General features: G+C 34.6%; 1 protein-coding gene across 1 annotated transcript in view; it reads left to right on the top strand.

The window, feature by feature from the left end:
- LOC124798500 (solute carrier family 12 member 6) overlaps window positions 1-6,988 on the top strand; it is a 427,524-nt gene extending 420,536 nt beyond the window's left edge. Inside the window, exon 22 of the mRNA XM_047261938.1 lies at window positions 132-6,988. Coding sequence (XP_047117894.1) covers window positions 132-223 — 92 coding nt within the window. The 3' untranslated portion in view covers window positions 224-6,988. The remainder of the gene's footprint in view (window positions 1-131) is intronic.
- The last annotated feature ends 9,559 nt before the right edge of the window (window positions 6,989-16,547 follow it).

Raw genomic sequence — 16,547 nt, 5'->3', positions numbered from 1 at the left:
TAATCGTCCTAAATTTTAACTCTTTAATAAGTTTGCAAAAACAGAGTATTATTTTTTGCAGTAATTTCCAGTTTTGACATGATCCACATGCAATATGATATTGAATGTTTTGTCCTTAATGTAAACAACAGATATGGAATTCTTAGAAGTCCTAACAGAAGGTCTTGAAAGAGTTCTGATGGTGCGTGGTGGTGGAAGAGAGGTCATAACAATCTACTCGTGAAGGGCACATGGCAGCAGTAGCAACACCTGTCAGACTTTAACACCAACATATTTACTTGAACACAATCACAGGTACAACAAGTGTAAGCTGATATTTCTGAAACCATTCAGATCAAGAAGGAAAGAAGATAGAAGAAAAAAATGTTTTGCATATCATTTAATGCTGGTTATACCCCAGAGTGATTTAAAAATGTATTCCACTCCATTAATTCTCTTAGTTCTTAAGTTTACATCTACCAAAGAAGTTTTGTCTTTTGCTAGAGTTTAAATACGAAGTTGTTCAACACTGTTTCATGTAAACCTTAACTGTACTGGGTTCCTTTAGGTCTGTGTTGCAATGGCATTGAATCAGTACCATTAGAGTTAGAAGATCTCTTGTAACCTGATAAGTATTCACACTGTTATCAAAATCCCAGATAATTACTGTTGGAGAAGGGGAGCACAATTAAATATGAGCTGCACTGCTGCTCCAAGTTTAAACATTAGGTACCTGAAAGATAAGGATCAATGACCAGCGAACAGATCACATAGTTTTTGCTATCATTTTATTATATCACAGATCCCTTCATCTTCACGATTAATTGATATTACTGAGAGACATAGATGAGACTCCCCTTATCCAGTCACTATCAGTAAGGGCAGTTGTGTAAACACAATTTTTAAGCATTATGTTAATTATGCCTTACGTTAATTACTCTTGTTAAAGTTTCTCTTTTACACATCAGAGTGGGACTGACATAAAGCAAGAAAAATAACTGAAATTGAAGAGGCATTACCAGCCAAAGGAAGTTATCTATTTGCTTGTGTTGTAGCATTTCTACATACCAGTAACAATATCAGGAAAAACATATTTTTACCTGTACATTTTCCAGGGAAAAAAAATTCACATTTATTGTAGTACCTGTAAATTGTCAAATTATGTCATAGTCTCACCTTCCCAACAATTTTATGTCTTGTGCTCAAGAAAAAAAGAAAATACGTCACAGGCCTGTTCTTCACATAGCTCTTTCATAATCAGAATGCTTATGCCATATGTCAGTCAAGAGAAACTTAATTCTGTTACGTTCCTTAGAAAATCAGCTAACATGTAATATGTTGTCCTGCCAAGTGCTGTTTCAGGTAAATATGTGTATACTATGATCTCCTTTAATATTAGCTCATCGTCTGAATAACTTCCATCTCTTCATCACATACAACAAAGCAACTCGCTGTTTTCTACATCATGTAAATTTCTCATATAATCATCTTTATATACTTATATAACATTTTCATTCATTAAGGGATTAGAGGTATGCTGTCATCTGACATCACAAAATTAGATTCCAACATTTTGCAGCAGCATCGTTAAAGGTGAATTGCTGAAACATATAATTCTTGTTATGACAAGGAGTTATATTTGCAGTAAACACATATTTTTGCATAACTATACACTATTAGTACTTACATAAAAGGTACTCTTATGACAACAACATGTTTCACATTTGTTTTCAAAATGTGAACATCTAATGACCCTTAAAAGTGTTTTACTGGCAGTTGCATCTGTGTGGTGTAAGTGATTGTGGTGTAAGACGTTGAACCATTACCACAACTATCAAAAATTTTTTGCTGTTCCGTGCTCAACAATTGTGAAAATGTCAGGTACTGTGTTAAAAAGGCGGAAATGTTTGCTCACAATTTCAGAGGAAGATTCTGTCTTTGTGGATTGTTTAATAATAAAGTAGGTGAAGGATAATACTATGTAAAGTAGAATCTGTGGCCAGTGGTAAAAGATTCAGATAATTGTTTAGTCCATATTCATGTAATTACTTATTGCGAATTCGGCTGGTTCATCACTTAGGAAAACCTTACTAGATTTTTTTTCCATTTGTTACCAAAGATGTTTTAAATATTTGCAGCATTACAAAGTATCAGGCATAATTTAAAGTTGTGACTCATGTATCAACATGTTTATATAATTTTTTTAATTGAGTAATTTTATGTTCTAATATGTTTAAGGAGTTTGTCAGTTGAAGTTGGTAGTTCCTACATAACATGACACACTCATTCCAGCAATAGTGATTATTAATCAGCAATGAAAAAGCTAAGTCCTGTTGAATTTCTCAACAGACATGTTTCCCAGTTTAAGATTCAATGAAATACTTTCATTAAAATCTTTAAAATATCATGCTAGTGGAGTATTGTAATTATTTTCCTTGTGTGAACTTTGAAAAATGCTGGGAGTTTGTTAAAAATCTTGCTGCCAAATCTGAAATGGAGTTTATAAAGACAGTAGTAAGACTACAAAATTCAGTATCCTGATTTTCAAGGATTTGTGATTTCATGTCAAAAGGAAGGCATATACAGAATGGGCAAACTAAATGTAGAAAGTAGTAGTTTTGAGTATAGCAAGACTGTTAGACTTTTAAGGTACTACTGATTTGGAATTATACCTGTTATATAAGAAATAGCTTGAAATACTGAGAGAGCCCAGAAGAAAAAAAATTAGGTAAAATTATTACACTGCACCTTATTCAGAATATACCAAGATCAGTTGTAACGATTTTTTATTAGAGGGATTTTTTTTTGGCAAGATGTTTTCTTGATGAATAGCTGTACAGAATTTTCTTAAATTCACATGATCTTTCTATTACAGATTTTCTTAAAATTTCAATATGCCCTATCAATTCATTTTTGAAATAAGATTATAGGAGAAAAATTTGTGTTTGGTATTACTGAACTACTATGCAATATCTATGTGCTTTGTCAGCTACGTAGGCTTTTTTTTCCAATCTCACTTCCTCCCATCTTCATCCACAAATAGTGTTCAAATTGGAATCAAAACCCATACACGAAACACTAGTGTTTTCATACTACAAGGACAAGATATGTGAATAAAATTTGTATTGATTTATGAAACTCTCTCATGAAATGCTGATGAATTTTTTTGTTTTAACAGTCAGCATTCTAATTCTGAATTCACAGCAAGCTCAAGACACATCTGACTCATTCTCCCATTTTGGTAATAAGTAGTTTGCTTGTTTTATTGATATGTTATAATTTAAATAGCTTTTTGATTTTTTTTATGTAAATTTTTATTATGTTTTCCTTAACTGCCACAAAAATGTGTTTGCACCAGCATTAATAGAGCATTTCATTAGAGCAGTGATAGATGTAATGTTAATTTGGATTAAAATTAGACTTCCATGAAGATTACACTTCTACTGTCAGTGTAGAATAGTAACTACCAGCAGAAATAATTACCTTTCTTCTCCCTCTTTCTCTCAGAAGCACAATTATGATTTCACTTGTCCCATAGTGGTTTGTCCTTAAGCACTCAAGAAAATAATCTATTAAAACTAGTGCCCATGTCTTGTATCCATTTAATCTTATTTAAAAAGCCTCGGGGCCTTCCTATTGCTGTCATATTTCTGTACCACAGTACCAACCATGAAACTTCTTAACAAAGATATTTCTGTAAAGTTCTTTACAAAGATGGAGAAAAGTGTAAACAATTTACAGCAGTTACAAGAAACAGAAATAAATCACTTTTTGACCAAAATTTAAACAATTTACAGCATTTGCAAGAAACAGAAATAAATCACTTTGTGGCCAAAAGTTATTTTAAACGGGGCTAAATACAAAGAAGTGGGTATAATTCCTGGAATTCTTGTTCTCTTACAACTCTAACATTGTCACTATTTACATTTCAGTTTTTAAGTCAGGTGGATTTGAAATGTTTTTTTTCCCCCTTCTCATCATCAGCTCACTCCATCTCTGATACTGGCACAAGATTGTTAGTGATTAAATTGCGGTGATACCAAGAATTTTCTGCCTTAACTTGCCTTACACTATTTTAAAAAAAATTCTGCATTATAAGCAGCACATATGTAGGCTATAGACAGATTGTTGACTTCTAAATGCAGCAGCTCTTCACAGTTGGCCTCATACTATGTATGTATTTGTTTTTGGAGACTGTTGATATTAGGTACTAAAAGTTACTCATTATGAATTGTAGTGGCATGTTTTCCTAGTAAACAGTGTGCCTTTGTATAAGAGAAATCAGTAAAGATTTTTTTTTAAAGCTTAACCTGAATTCTCAAAGTATCAGTGTGCGCCTCCAATAAAAGTTACAAAAATAACAGTTATGATAAATGGTGTATGCATGACGAAACTGAACAGTTTAAATTTTATGAATGACTATGTTCACATTTAACTTTTGAGTCAGAAGATCACACTTGATTTTAAACATATGTATTTCAAGCACACCCATTTATTAATTTGTATTGCATTATTTCCAATATTTCACCACATCCACTTAAATGTGTATAATGAAATGCTTTCTTAAAAAGGGTCACCTTTATAGTGTTCTATTTTATTTTGTATTTTTGCGTTTTGTATATTCAAATGGATTAGACTGGACTGCGTCCAACTTTCAATGCTCCATGATTCTGATATTTAATTTATAGAGCACACTGTGTAACAATTTGTGAACTGTAAGAATAAACAATATTATTTTTGTAGCAGATTGTAATATAATTTTCTAACAGTTCAAATGTTGTTTAGAATTTCATTGAATATTAATGGGTGACAGATTGCTGAACATCACATCCATTAGTTTAAAGAATGAGTGTGAGTGTGGTACAAGAATTTAAATATTTAAGTAAGATTCTTGTCTATTTTTGTAATAACTTCATGTTTATACTTTTCTAGTGCAGCACTACTGCAAAGATATAACAATTATAGTATTACTGTAGCCAGTATCTGACTATGAGGGATAGATAAGTGTATCCTTTTCATAAAATTGCTGAAACCAGGGCAAATATGAGTGTCTATTAACAATTTAATTAAGAAATAGCTTACCAACAAAATAAGAAACAATAACAAATATCAGTTAAGACAGCTGACACACTGATATATTTCATTTGGTAGTTTCAAAAAAAAATCTTAACACAGGGATTGTTTGACCATGTTTCTGAATGTCACTTACTTAAACAGCCTAAATCAGAATTGCTCTTAAAAAACATTAACTCATAGAGTTTTTTTCCCCATTATGCAGTCAAATTTATTTCTCTGAAATAGGACTGTTCATGTTCATAAGCCCAATTGGTTATTTGAAATCATCTTGTATCGATTTGTGTGATATTGGTTCATGGCTTCAGCTGTTTTATGAAAAGTGTTGATTTCTGTTACCTTCATATTATCAGTTCTTGTTTTTCTGTACCTCAGCTTTTAGTGGCCATCTATTATTGAAATAGACACATTGTAAAATATTTCAATTTTTTTATGAAATTTCTTATCTATGAAACAGAGTTTTTATCATTTGTGTAAAAATACATTATGAGAACTGTTTCTATAAGTGTTGATGATATAAATAAATTGTTAGCTGTTTCCTATATTTGCCTGTTACATTTGTGATAAATTTTTTGATTGTGAAGTATTTTTGAGGATACTTTTAAACAGTATGTGTATATTTGGAACAGTGATTTTCTGATGACACTCACTGTCTGTACAATTGTATTATGTAACAGCACACCTCATATATTGATTTGTCCATAATATTTTAGAGGTTACTGTTGCACAAAATATTTTGAGAGCCAGCTCTATTGTGATAAAACTGTCTGATATATTTACTATATAGTTCATTATTTGTTTTCTTCCTCATGTGTGATTGCCCTTTCAGTTTCATCTTACAGTTATTCCTGTTTATTTAAATATAAGCAGTGATATGATTATAGTACTTAGAAATCATGAGCTTCTCTTACAAAGTTTTCCTCCAGGTATTATATCAGGCACATAACACAAAATCCATACTGATGTGTGAAGGAATTATAGGACTCACTGCCATTACTGTATTTAGGTTCTATGATGTTCAGATATTTAAAGCAGTTTAGTTGGAGACCCTGTAAAAATAATCATGTCACTGTTCCATCTCAATACAAAAATTTTATACAACTGTTGGAAAAGTTTTGGAGAGGCACATTATATGTAAATGCTAATGTGTGTGCGGAGTGATTTAAAGATGGAAAATATTTATAGTTGTTGTACGACTACTTGTGATGTGTGCTCATATAACAGTGCCAACCCGTATCTCTTTTTCCTGGTTTTGTGTATATTTCTGTTGGCCTTAATTACTTTTAATACTACATACAGCATTTTTCATCTTTTTTTTGTTCAATGAGTTTTATTAAATGCAGCCTTTTTTATTTCAATGCAGTGACATATATTACAGAACAATAATTATTTTTATGTTATCTCGGCATTTGAAAATGAAGTGCATGTTACACAGTACAGAATGAATATGTATTAAATATGGAGGCTGGATCCTTCATTGGCATATTAAACTTGGGATGCTGTAGAAATGTAGAGTAATGTTTTAATCTACATTAAGAAAGAAGTAAAATCAAGTCTCTTCAAGTAAAATGCTCATTCCGTATTTCAATTACATTCTCGGTGTTATAGAAATACATCTTTTAGAGATACTCCTATGTATATAAAACAATAGTTAACTGCATCCTTTACAAATATTAGGCTGTGACATGATTGAAAGAAAAACTAAAACAGCAATTAGTTTTTAAATGTAGTTGAAATGCTATCCTGTTATAAATATAAGTGTAAAATGCGTGTGTGACTGTGTGTGTGTGTATGTTGGAAAGAAAGGGAGAGTTAATCAGTAAAAATATAAATTAATTAAGAGATTAAAAATATGTAGTTCTTAAGTTTTGAGAAATAAAAGATGGTGAACTTAAGTCATTGTTTAAAACAGAATAAAATAAATCAATAAAATATAGCTTACCTTTTGTTTTCTTAAGTGCTTTGGTGTTCTAGTACAACTACCATATCCTTCCCATCTGATTACTTTGTGCCACTTTTGGTACAGGTATCTTTTTAAATTTAAACAAGCCCAAAGATTTGGTTTTAGATAACAAATAACTATCACAGTTCACCTACCTTACATGTGGAATAAGAAATGATCAGAAATTAAAGGATGAGCAAAATGTTAAAAGAGTATTCTGTGTTGAAGTTTTATGCTGTGACCATTAAATTGTTCTGAGAGATAGCTCATGGACATCATCATATGAATGTTCACAGTGTTGAGATTCTCTTGAATTGCATTACATTTTCCTGATGACTCAATGTATATTGTTATAAATTCAGCCACTAGCATCACTCTTAAGATTACAGGCAGCCACATATTTTCCATTTCAACCATGAGAGCCTACAACTTAGCATATCAAGGGAGAAAAGAAAAGTAAATTGTGCCAGCTTCTTTGCATGCATGAGTTTATAGCTGAAATGGGAAATGAAAGCCACTCAGAATGAAATATAATGATACTTTTGAGTGAACTCCCCTTGAGACACATGATGCATGAAATTGCGGGTTTGCATGGCTTGTTATTTTGAAAGAAAGTTGCAAAAATTGTCACTTTTGATAACTGATGATATTGGCAGGAACTTTCTTTAATTTTCTTCAGAAGAAGAAGAGACTACTGCATAAAATTAAAAAATACATTCTTTTTATGAGAGCACCTTACTGTAAGGAGCAGCTGTGATATCAGTGGAAATGGACTCATACATCAATACTTTGTTCAGGGTTGTTTATTGTTGGCACTTGTAACCAGGAATGAATTACTTGAGGGAAACCATTTTGTTCACTCACAGGAAACACACAAGATTTTATGCTTCTCACTCACCACTTCAAACTGTATGCACAAGGACCTCAATGCACGGGAATGAAAATTTGTAATACATTGAAAGGTAACAATTTAATGCAAATGAATTTAAGTCCACTTAAAACAAAGCTGTATGACGCACTGACACTGAAATGTTAGTACACACTGGATGAATTCATGCAGGACGAACTGGAAATTTGAGCTGGATACAAAACTCATTGTGTTGTAAATGTACGTCATAAGATGAATAATTCTAATGTTCTTTTGATATAATAAGCAAGTGTAATCATGTGTGTTACATTCTGGAGCATCATCATGTGTAGGAACAAATGCTGCCACAGGCGTCAACATTAGGAAACTGGTGACATTAAAAGCAACTCAGTGCTAGGAACACTTACAAAAAAATGTAAATTATTAATAATATATAAAAACAAAGATGAGGTGACTTACCGAACAAAAGAGCTGGCAGGTCGATAGACAAACAAACAAACACAAACATACACACAAAATTCAAGCTTTCGCAACAAACTGTTGCCTCATCAGGAAAGAGGGAAGGAGAGGGGAAGACGAAAGGAAGTGGGTTTTAAGGGAGAGGGTAAGGAGTCATTCCAATCCCGGGAGCGGAAAGACTTACCTTACTTACTTCCGCTCCCGGGATTGGAATGACTCCTTACCCTCTCCCTTAAAACCCACTTCCTTTCGTCTTCCCCTCTCCTTCCCTCTTTCCTGATGAGGCAACAGTTTGTTGCGAAAGCTTGAATTTTGTGTGTATGTTTGTGTTTGTTTGTGTGTCTATCGACCTGCCAGCTCTTTTGTTCGGTAAGTCACCTCATCTTTGTTTTTATATATAATTTTTCCCACGTGGAATGTTTCCTTCCATTATATCGAATATCATAAATTATTAATAAGTTGCACTAAAGATATGAAAACAATTTCTATCTTTTAAGAATATGTGATTTAAAAATTATGCAAGGAATTCCACATTACATTAATGTAATGCCTGTTGTAAGTAATGCTTGTTGTTTTGCAGCTTGTTGACATCCACCCTTAGTCACCTTTTTTTTCCATAGAGTACAATAGTTATGGCAGAGATAGTCCCAAGGAGAGATCTTGTCACAATGACATAAAAAATGACAGTAGTTATTACGTCCATCTGAAGCAGTTTTAGAAAAAAAGTTGTTCTTGAAATGTAAATATTGATCCCATGATTATTTCTAATTGTTATCTAATGTGTGTGAGAAGTCAAGACACATCTTCGAGTTGTTAACCAACTGTATTCTTCCCCAACATCTTTTCTTGTTAAGCTGCTTTACTACATTCTCTGTAAAGAGTGTCAACATCAGTAATATCTTTTCTTTTAAGAATGGCTCTTCTTGCATCAATTCATTCACAATTACTATGTTTTTGTTCAGAGCTACTTTAGTTACATTGACCTACCTAACACAGAACACTCAAAAAGAGTCACTGAGCAGAGCGGTTGATAGAATGTTTATTATCAGCTGTTCAATATATTTTGATACAACTGGCCTCGTTGACATGTACAGTGTGTTTAATACAATTAATACACCAGCTTTATTATAAATCAATGTATTACTAATAGAACAATACCAGTTGCTAATACACTTATTAATCTAACTGTATGATTATTACACGCAGTTTTGCTGACACATACAGCTACTCAAAGAACAATTCTTGAAAATCGCTCTCCGAGAATTCATCAGCTATGAAAAATTCTCGTGCTTTTAGTGAAGTTTTTAAAACTTTTTTGGACTTGTGTAAGGGAGTCAGGAGATCTGTTTTTGGAAATTTACTGAAGAATTTAAAACTCATGTATTTATGGCTATTGTGGGTGTGGGAAAGTCTTGAATCCAGTGAATCTATCATGACTATTTCTTGTATTGCACAAATGAACATTATTTCCTAGTCTAAGTTTGTTTAAGATTTCTTCAGCATAAACTGACGACGACGTATCTAAAGCACGGGGACTGTCATAACGTTAAAGTGTTCTGGACTGACATCTGCAAGTCCCTCTGGGAGGCAGGCCTAGAATACATTTAATGACTTTCTTCTGTGACTGACTAATGTTAGCTGACTGATGCATTTCCCCACAACAGTATTCCATATTGTAGATTCTAATGGAAGAATGCATAATAAGAGTAAATTAGCAGATTCTTACTGACGTTTTGTCTTAATATATGAAACCAAAAAAAGGATTCTTGCTAGTTTGTTACTTAAGTATTTTATGTCTCCATCCCCTGATAGTCTTTTATAAATCACAGGTCCAAGTAATTTCACATTACTGTTCTTAAACTTCATTGCTCTGAAACTGAAATAAAGTTATTTTATTTTTGTTTTGTTTATGGACAGCTAGTTGGCCAGATACCAGAGATTACTCATCTTGTTTATTTCTCTGTTGTGATTTTGAACACTCTACTAATAGCATTAGCCTGTCTGTTACATAGGTCCTAAATATACTTACTTGATTTAAGTGAGGAACGCATAAGCTCAGTCACATTTTTACGAACTGGGTGGTAACTAGCAGCACGGTTATGGTGGCTGTAACAAAGGATAAGCAACTCATTAAAAGTAACCCCTTGAACTGATGACCAGTGATAATTGTAAGAGAAATCCTATGGCAAGAGAACCAGATGTTCACAGCTGAGTTGGTGATGGACTCAACTGACACGTCATTTAGTGGTATGGCTTTTGGCCACCTGGTATAATGGTCATCGATTGTCAGTAGGTAATGGCGACTTTCTGAACATGGTAACAACCCAACAACGTCTGGGTGGATATGTGCAAAACAGCCGTCAGTAGAGGAAAATGATGAATGGTTGCATGCTCCTTCGAGGACGCACTGTTGTATGAAAGCATTTGTCAGTTGGCTATCTGGAGTCTTCACACAGTCCACCATTATTATGCTGGCTAAATTTCTTGAAAGGCAGCCAACCACAGAACTGTCTTTGCACTTGGTGTTTCAAATGTCCATTGTAAATTGCATTGTAAATTGTGGCCCAAATTATGCAAGTCACAACTGAGGTGGCAAAATTAGTTTAATTGGTGGCTACAGAATAGAAGTTAAGTGCCAATGATCCACAAACTCTTTGTCAGAAGTGCTTGATGGCCAGGTTCATGGTGAGAAGTTCTCCATGTAAACACTCCATTTAGTTTGTGCCTCGGAAAGATGGCTGGAGAAAAATGCCAGGGGTTGCCATGAATCTGTGGCATTAATGTGGTGCCAACTGATGCTTGCCTGGCATGTACATCTACCTGATTCCTCTGCTATTCACAATAAAGTGCCTGGTAGAGGGTTCAGTGAACCACCTTCAAGCTGTCTCTACCATCCCACTCTCGAACGGCGCACGGAAAAAACCAGCACTTAATTTTTTCTGTGCAAGTCCTCATTTCTCTTATTTTACCATGATGATCATTTCTCCCTTTATAGATGGGTGCCAACAGATTGTTTTCGCAATCGGAGGAGAAAACTGGTGATTGAAATTTCATGAGAAGATCCCGTCACAACGAAAAACGCCTTCCCAGCTAGCACTCAAGCTTATTTCAAGGTGGATATTGAGTTTAGGTTCAGTTGAAAATTCAAGACTGAAAAATCAACCTGTTACACAGTTTACATCAAGCTGTAAAAATTTAGTTTGAATTAAAATAATTTTCCCAAGCTTGAAATAAACTGTAATTTCCCTGGAAGGCTGTACAGCAGATGCGCGCGCAGCATGGCTTTCATAGACGTCCATGGGACGTGCCACAAGCGTTTATAAGCCTTGCTGTTGCACTGACTCTGCTAGGTTTACGGCCATTTTATTTTTGTGATGTGCGTTAATGATTGTTGACTGTTGTGAAGTTTGTTTTATACTGGAAAATAGTTCGGAAAGTGTGTGGTGTCCCCTGCCTTACTGCTACACCGGGTCTGAAGAAGATATATAGTGCATTACAGGTACGGTGGTGCATTTTTTCTCTAGTGGTACGTTAATATTACAAATGTTAAATATTATTACGTAACGTAAAGAAATATCATATTCTTTTACATAGAAAAATTGAACCTGGATGAAAGTGAAATGGATTACCAGCTAAGAAAACATATTACAAGTTGTTCAGCAAAAAGAGGTCATTTTAAACTAGCTCTCTAGTACGTGGCACCAATAAATTAAAACTTAATGTTATTTTACCTTTTTAAAATCTCGCCTTTTTATATATATTGCCCTATTACATTTGTTTACTTGTAAATACTCGCGTGTGTCACTCCATGAATGAATAATCATGAAGTGTGAAAAGTTTCTTTGCTAATACAAATAGTAATGACATGGTGAATGGGAAAAGTGCATCAAGAACCAGTCACTACATAGGTGTCAGTCTTTTTTATTTACATAGCTTTGACTGGTCTTCAATTGCTCTTAATTTTGTTGTTCCCTAGGTGAAATAATACTGCAAGGCCTACTGGTACTTCTTACTTTTATTGTTATTTGTAATGTAGCTGAAATCTAATAAAAGGCAATATTAAAATATGACAAGGAGAACATTTTTTGTTTTTTTACATTACAGTTCCACTGAACTGGTAATTTCTTAAATTCATTTCGATTTCATCTTTTATTTCATTTTGATTCAGTTTTACTCACTAAAATATAATTGTGGATAGAATAAAATGTCTACATTTTTCTAAACGGTAGTTTCCTTAAAAGCTTACAGTATGAGGTGTATATGATTTCAAGTAATTGTTTCTTTACAATTCAGATTAAATGGCCCTGAAACTGTTAGAAATAGTGATGTGTGGCTTCTTCATGAAGTCATCGCAAAATTACCCAAATGTCATCTTTACTTTCAAAATTTCAAACAAAAAGTTATTTCAAATTACTTTAAAAACTCTTTGGAATGAAGTCACCAGAAGCAGCTGCTTACTCAGTGACGTTTATACTAGTTAATGATTCTTACTACATCAGTGAGTTTGAAGTTATTTTGCTAATCTGGGGCATAAATTATATTTAGGTTGATCAGTTTCAACTTTTTACATTTTTTATGTTTAGGTATGGCTAACATTTTCTTTTATCTGTTACAGGATCATTATACCAGCAGAAGTCAGCGATATTTGATCCTGCTCTGGTCTGTGTACTGGGGCTGGAGGGGCTTCAGAAGATTTAAATTTTAAAATAAAACAATTTTAAACACTTTGAAAATAAAATTTTTTAAACATACATGTCTTAATAATTTTTTTCACACCATTTCCATTCTGATATTTATTTAATTAATTAGGTTCAATAAATTCAGATTAATAATTATGTAGCTTAAATCAAGCTGTAAATACCAGGCTGTATTCCACGTGTGTAGATACAGCTGGAGCCAAACTTGATAAGTCAAGCTTGAAATATAGCTTGAACTCTGCCAACTTTCATATTTGTTTCAAGCTTGAATCTGAATATTCCAACTTTGATCAAGCTTATATACTTGAACTTTACATCTGGAAACAAGTTTGAAACCGGCTTACTGTGCTATCTGGGTTGCCACTCCAATTCACTTATCATGTCTGTGGCACTATCTCCCCTATTTCACGATAGTACAAAACGAGCCGCCCTTCTTTGAACTTTTTTGTTGTCACCCGTCAGTCCCACCTGATGCAGATCCCACACTGCACAACAATACTCCAGAATATGGCGAACAAGCGTGGTGCAAGCAGTCGCTTTAGTAGACCTGCTGCACCTTCTAAGTGTTCTGCCAATGAATCGCAGTCTTTGGTTAGCTCTACCCACAACATTGTCTATGTGATCGTTCCAATTTAGGTTATTTGTAATTGTAATCCCTAAGTATTTAGTTGAATTTACAGTCGTAAGATTTGTGTGACGTATCGCGTAATCAAAATTCAGCAGATTTCTTTTCGTACTCATGTAAATAACTTCACACTTTTCCTTGTTCAGGGTCAATTGCAACTTCTCACACCATACAGATATCTTATATAAATCATTTTGCAATTTGTTTTGGTTATCTGAAGACTTCACAAGATGGTAAATGACAGCATCATCTGCAAACAACCTAATAGGGCTACTCAGATTTTCTCCAATGCCGTTAACATAGATCAGGAACAATAGACGGCCTTTAACACTTCCTTGTGGAACACCGGATATTACTTCCGATTTACTCGATGACTTTCCGTATATTACTGCGAACTGTGACCTTTCTGACAGGAAATCACGAATCCAGTTGCACAACAGAGGCTATATTCCATAGGCACGCAGTTTGGTTAGAAGACTCTTGTGGTGAACTGTGTCAAAAGCCTTCTGGAAATCTATAAATATGGAATCAATTTGACATCCCCTGTCAATAGTGCTCATTACTTCATGAGTATAAAGAGCTAGTTGTGTTTCAGAGGAACGATGTTTTCTGAATCCGTACTGACTGTGTCAATAAATCGTTTATTTGAGGTAATTCATAATGTTTGAACACAGTGTATGTTCCTGAAATCTACTGCAAATCAACATTAGTGATATGGGCCTGTAATTCAGCAGATTACTCCTATTTCCCTTTTTGGGTATAACGACTTTAGCAATTTTCCAGTCCTTAGGTACGGAACTTTTTGTGAGCGGGCGATTGTAGTATATAATTGCGTATCAGCATACGCCGAAAGAAACCTGTCTAGTATACGATCTGGACCGGAAGCCATGTCTTTATTAAGTGATTTAAGCTGTTTTTCTACACCGAGGATATCTACTTCTATGTTTCTCATCTCGGTAGTTGTTCTTGTTTGGAATTCAGGAATATTTACTTCCTCTTCTTTGGTGAAGGAGTTGTTTAATACATGGAGGTTTATTCTACCTCCATGGTTTAATAACTCTGCTTTAGTGGCATTGTAATCAGTGACTTCTCCGCTGTTATCTCCCAGTGAACGTATTGATCACGTCTTACCACTGGTGAGCATTATGTATGACCAGCATCTCTTAGATTCCGAGACAGAGTATTATTCTGGAAATTATTAAAAGCATCTCGCATTGAAGTACACGTTATATTTCGAACTTCTGCAAAACTTTGCCAATCTTGTGGATTTTGAGTTCTTTTAAATTTGTCATGCTTTTTTCTATTCTGCAACAGCCATCTGACCCGGTCAGGGGGATGAGTACCATAAATTATTATTTTATGTGGTATATATCTCTCAATTGCTGTCAATACTATCTCTCTGAAGTCATTCCATATCTTTTCTACACTTACGTGATCAGATCGGCAGGAGCGGAGACTGTCTCTTCAAAAGGCATTAAGAGCATTTTTATCAGCTTTTTTAAATAGATGTACTTTGCGTTTCTTTTTGATGGTTGTAGGTGTTAACAGTATTCAATTTAGCAGCAACTGCCTTGTGCTCGCTAATCCCTGTCTTTGCCATGATACTCCCTATTTATTCACGATTATTTGTAGCTAGGAGGTCAAGTATGCTTTCACAATCATTTACGCTTCGAGTGGGCTCATGACCTAATTGTTCAAAATAATTTTCTGAGAAAGCATTCAATATAATTTGGATGACATTTTATGCCTGCTGCCGGCTTTAAATGTATAATTTTTCCAGCATATCGAGGGTAGATTGAAGTAACCACCGACTATAACTGTATGAGTGGGGTACTTATTTGAAATGAGACTCGAGTTTTCTTTGAACTGTACAGCAACTATATCTTCCGAGTCGGAGGTCCGCTGGACTTCAGAATTGTTAGCAGTGTTGCCTTAGATAGTGCTGTCTTGAAATGCTTTAGACGTTTCTGCAGACCACTCGGTTTTTCTGCTGCTAGAAGTGATTCTTCCGCTGAGAAGCAGATTAAGAAGCTGATCCACAACCACAACGTGCAGTAAATGACGGCAATAAAAGTCCACCATCTCAATAAATCGCCAAGGCTCCTTCATATAGTAGAGCATGGCGTATTTTGAATGTCTGAAGCCTTTCCTTGCCATGGTGACAGGAGACCTTATAGCCCAGAAATGAAATTTCCAAACACACATTTTTGTGGTTTAATGAGGATGCCGAAATCGTCAGGCCATTAAAGAGTTGGTGTAAATGTTGTAACTCCCCTTGAAAGGACTTACAAAAAACAAAATATCGTCAAGATATCAGAACACAAATGAGAGATCATGTAAAACACTGTGCTTGACTCTTGCCAAGTCTGCGTGCCATTTCTTAATCCATACATCATAAAATTGTAATGATATAGTCTGAATGGTTTGGGGATCGCCATTTTCCTTATGTTCTCTTTGGCTGTTGGAATCTGTGAGAACGCCTTGGCACAATACAAGACACTAAGTGCAGGTGCACTGCTAACTGCATAATTAAAATCAGCGATGTTTAGCAGTGAATAGCAGTATGGTAATGTGCGAGCATTTAATGCTTGGTAATCGCCATATAATCTCCACACACTGGCTTTATTTTCCATCATACAGAGTGCAGATGCCCAATTACTGTCAGCCCCATACACAACGCCTTCTTTTAACATCTTGTCCATTTCCTTTTGTACTGCTGCAAAATCCTCTGGAGTTTGGCAGCATGCACAGCTAAATATAGGCTGTCAGGCATGGTCTTGATGTGATGCTGTACGTGGTGTAGCAGCGTTTTTCCTGTGCTTTAACTGGCTCTGTCAGTACAGCGTCACTGGAGGTGACGCATAGTTCATCTGTGTGGATATTGTAGCAAAAGAAATGGTCGAG

The sequence above is a fragment of the Schistocerca piceifrons genome, chromosome 5 (genome assembly GCF_021461385.2).
Source record: "Schistocerca piceifrons isolate TAMUIC-IGC-003096 chromosome 5, iqSchPice1.1, whole genome shotgun sequence".
NCBI classification, from domain to species: domain Eukaryota; kingdom Metazoa; phylum Arthropoda; class Insecta; order Orthoptera; family Acrididae; genus Schistocerca; species Schistocerca piceifrons.
This window is presented reverse-complemented; position numbering and strand designations above follow the sequence as displayed.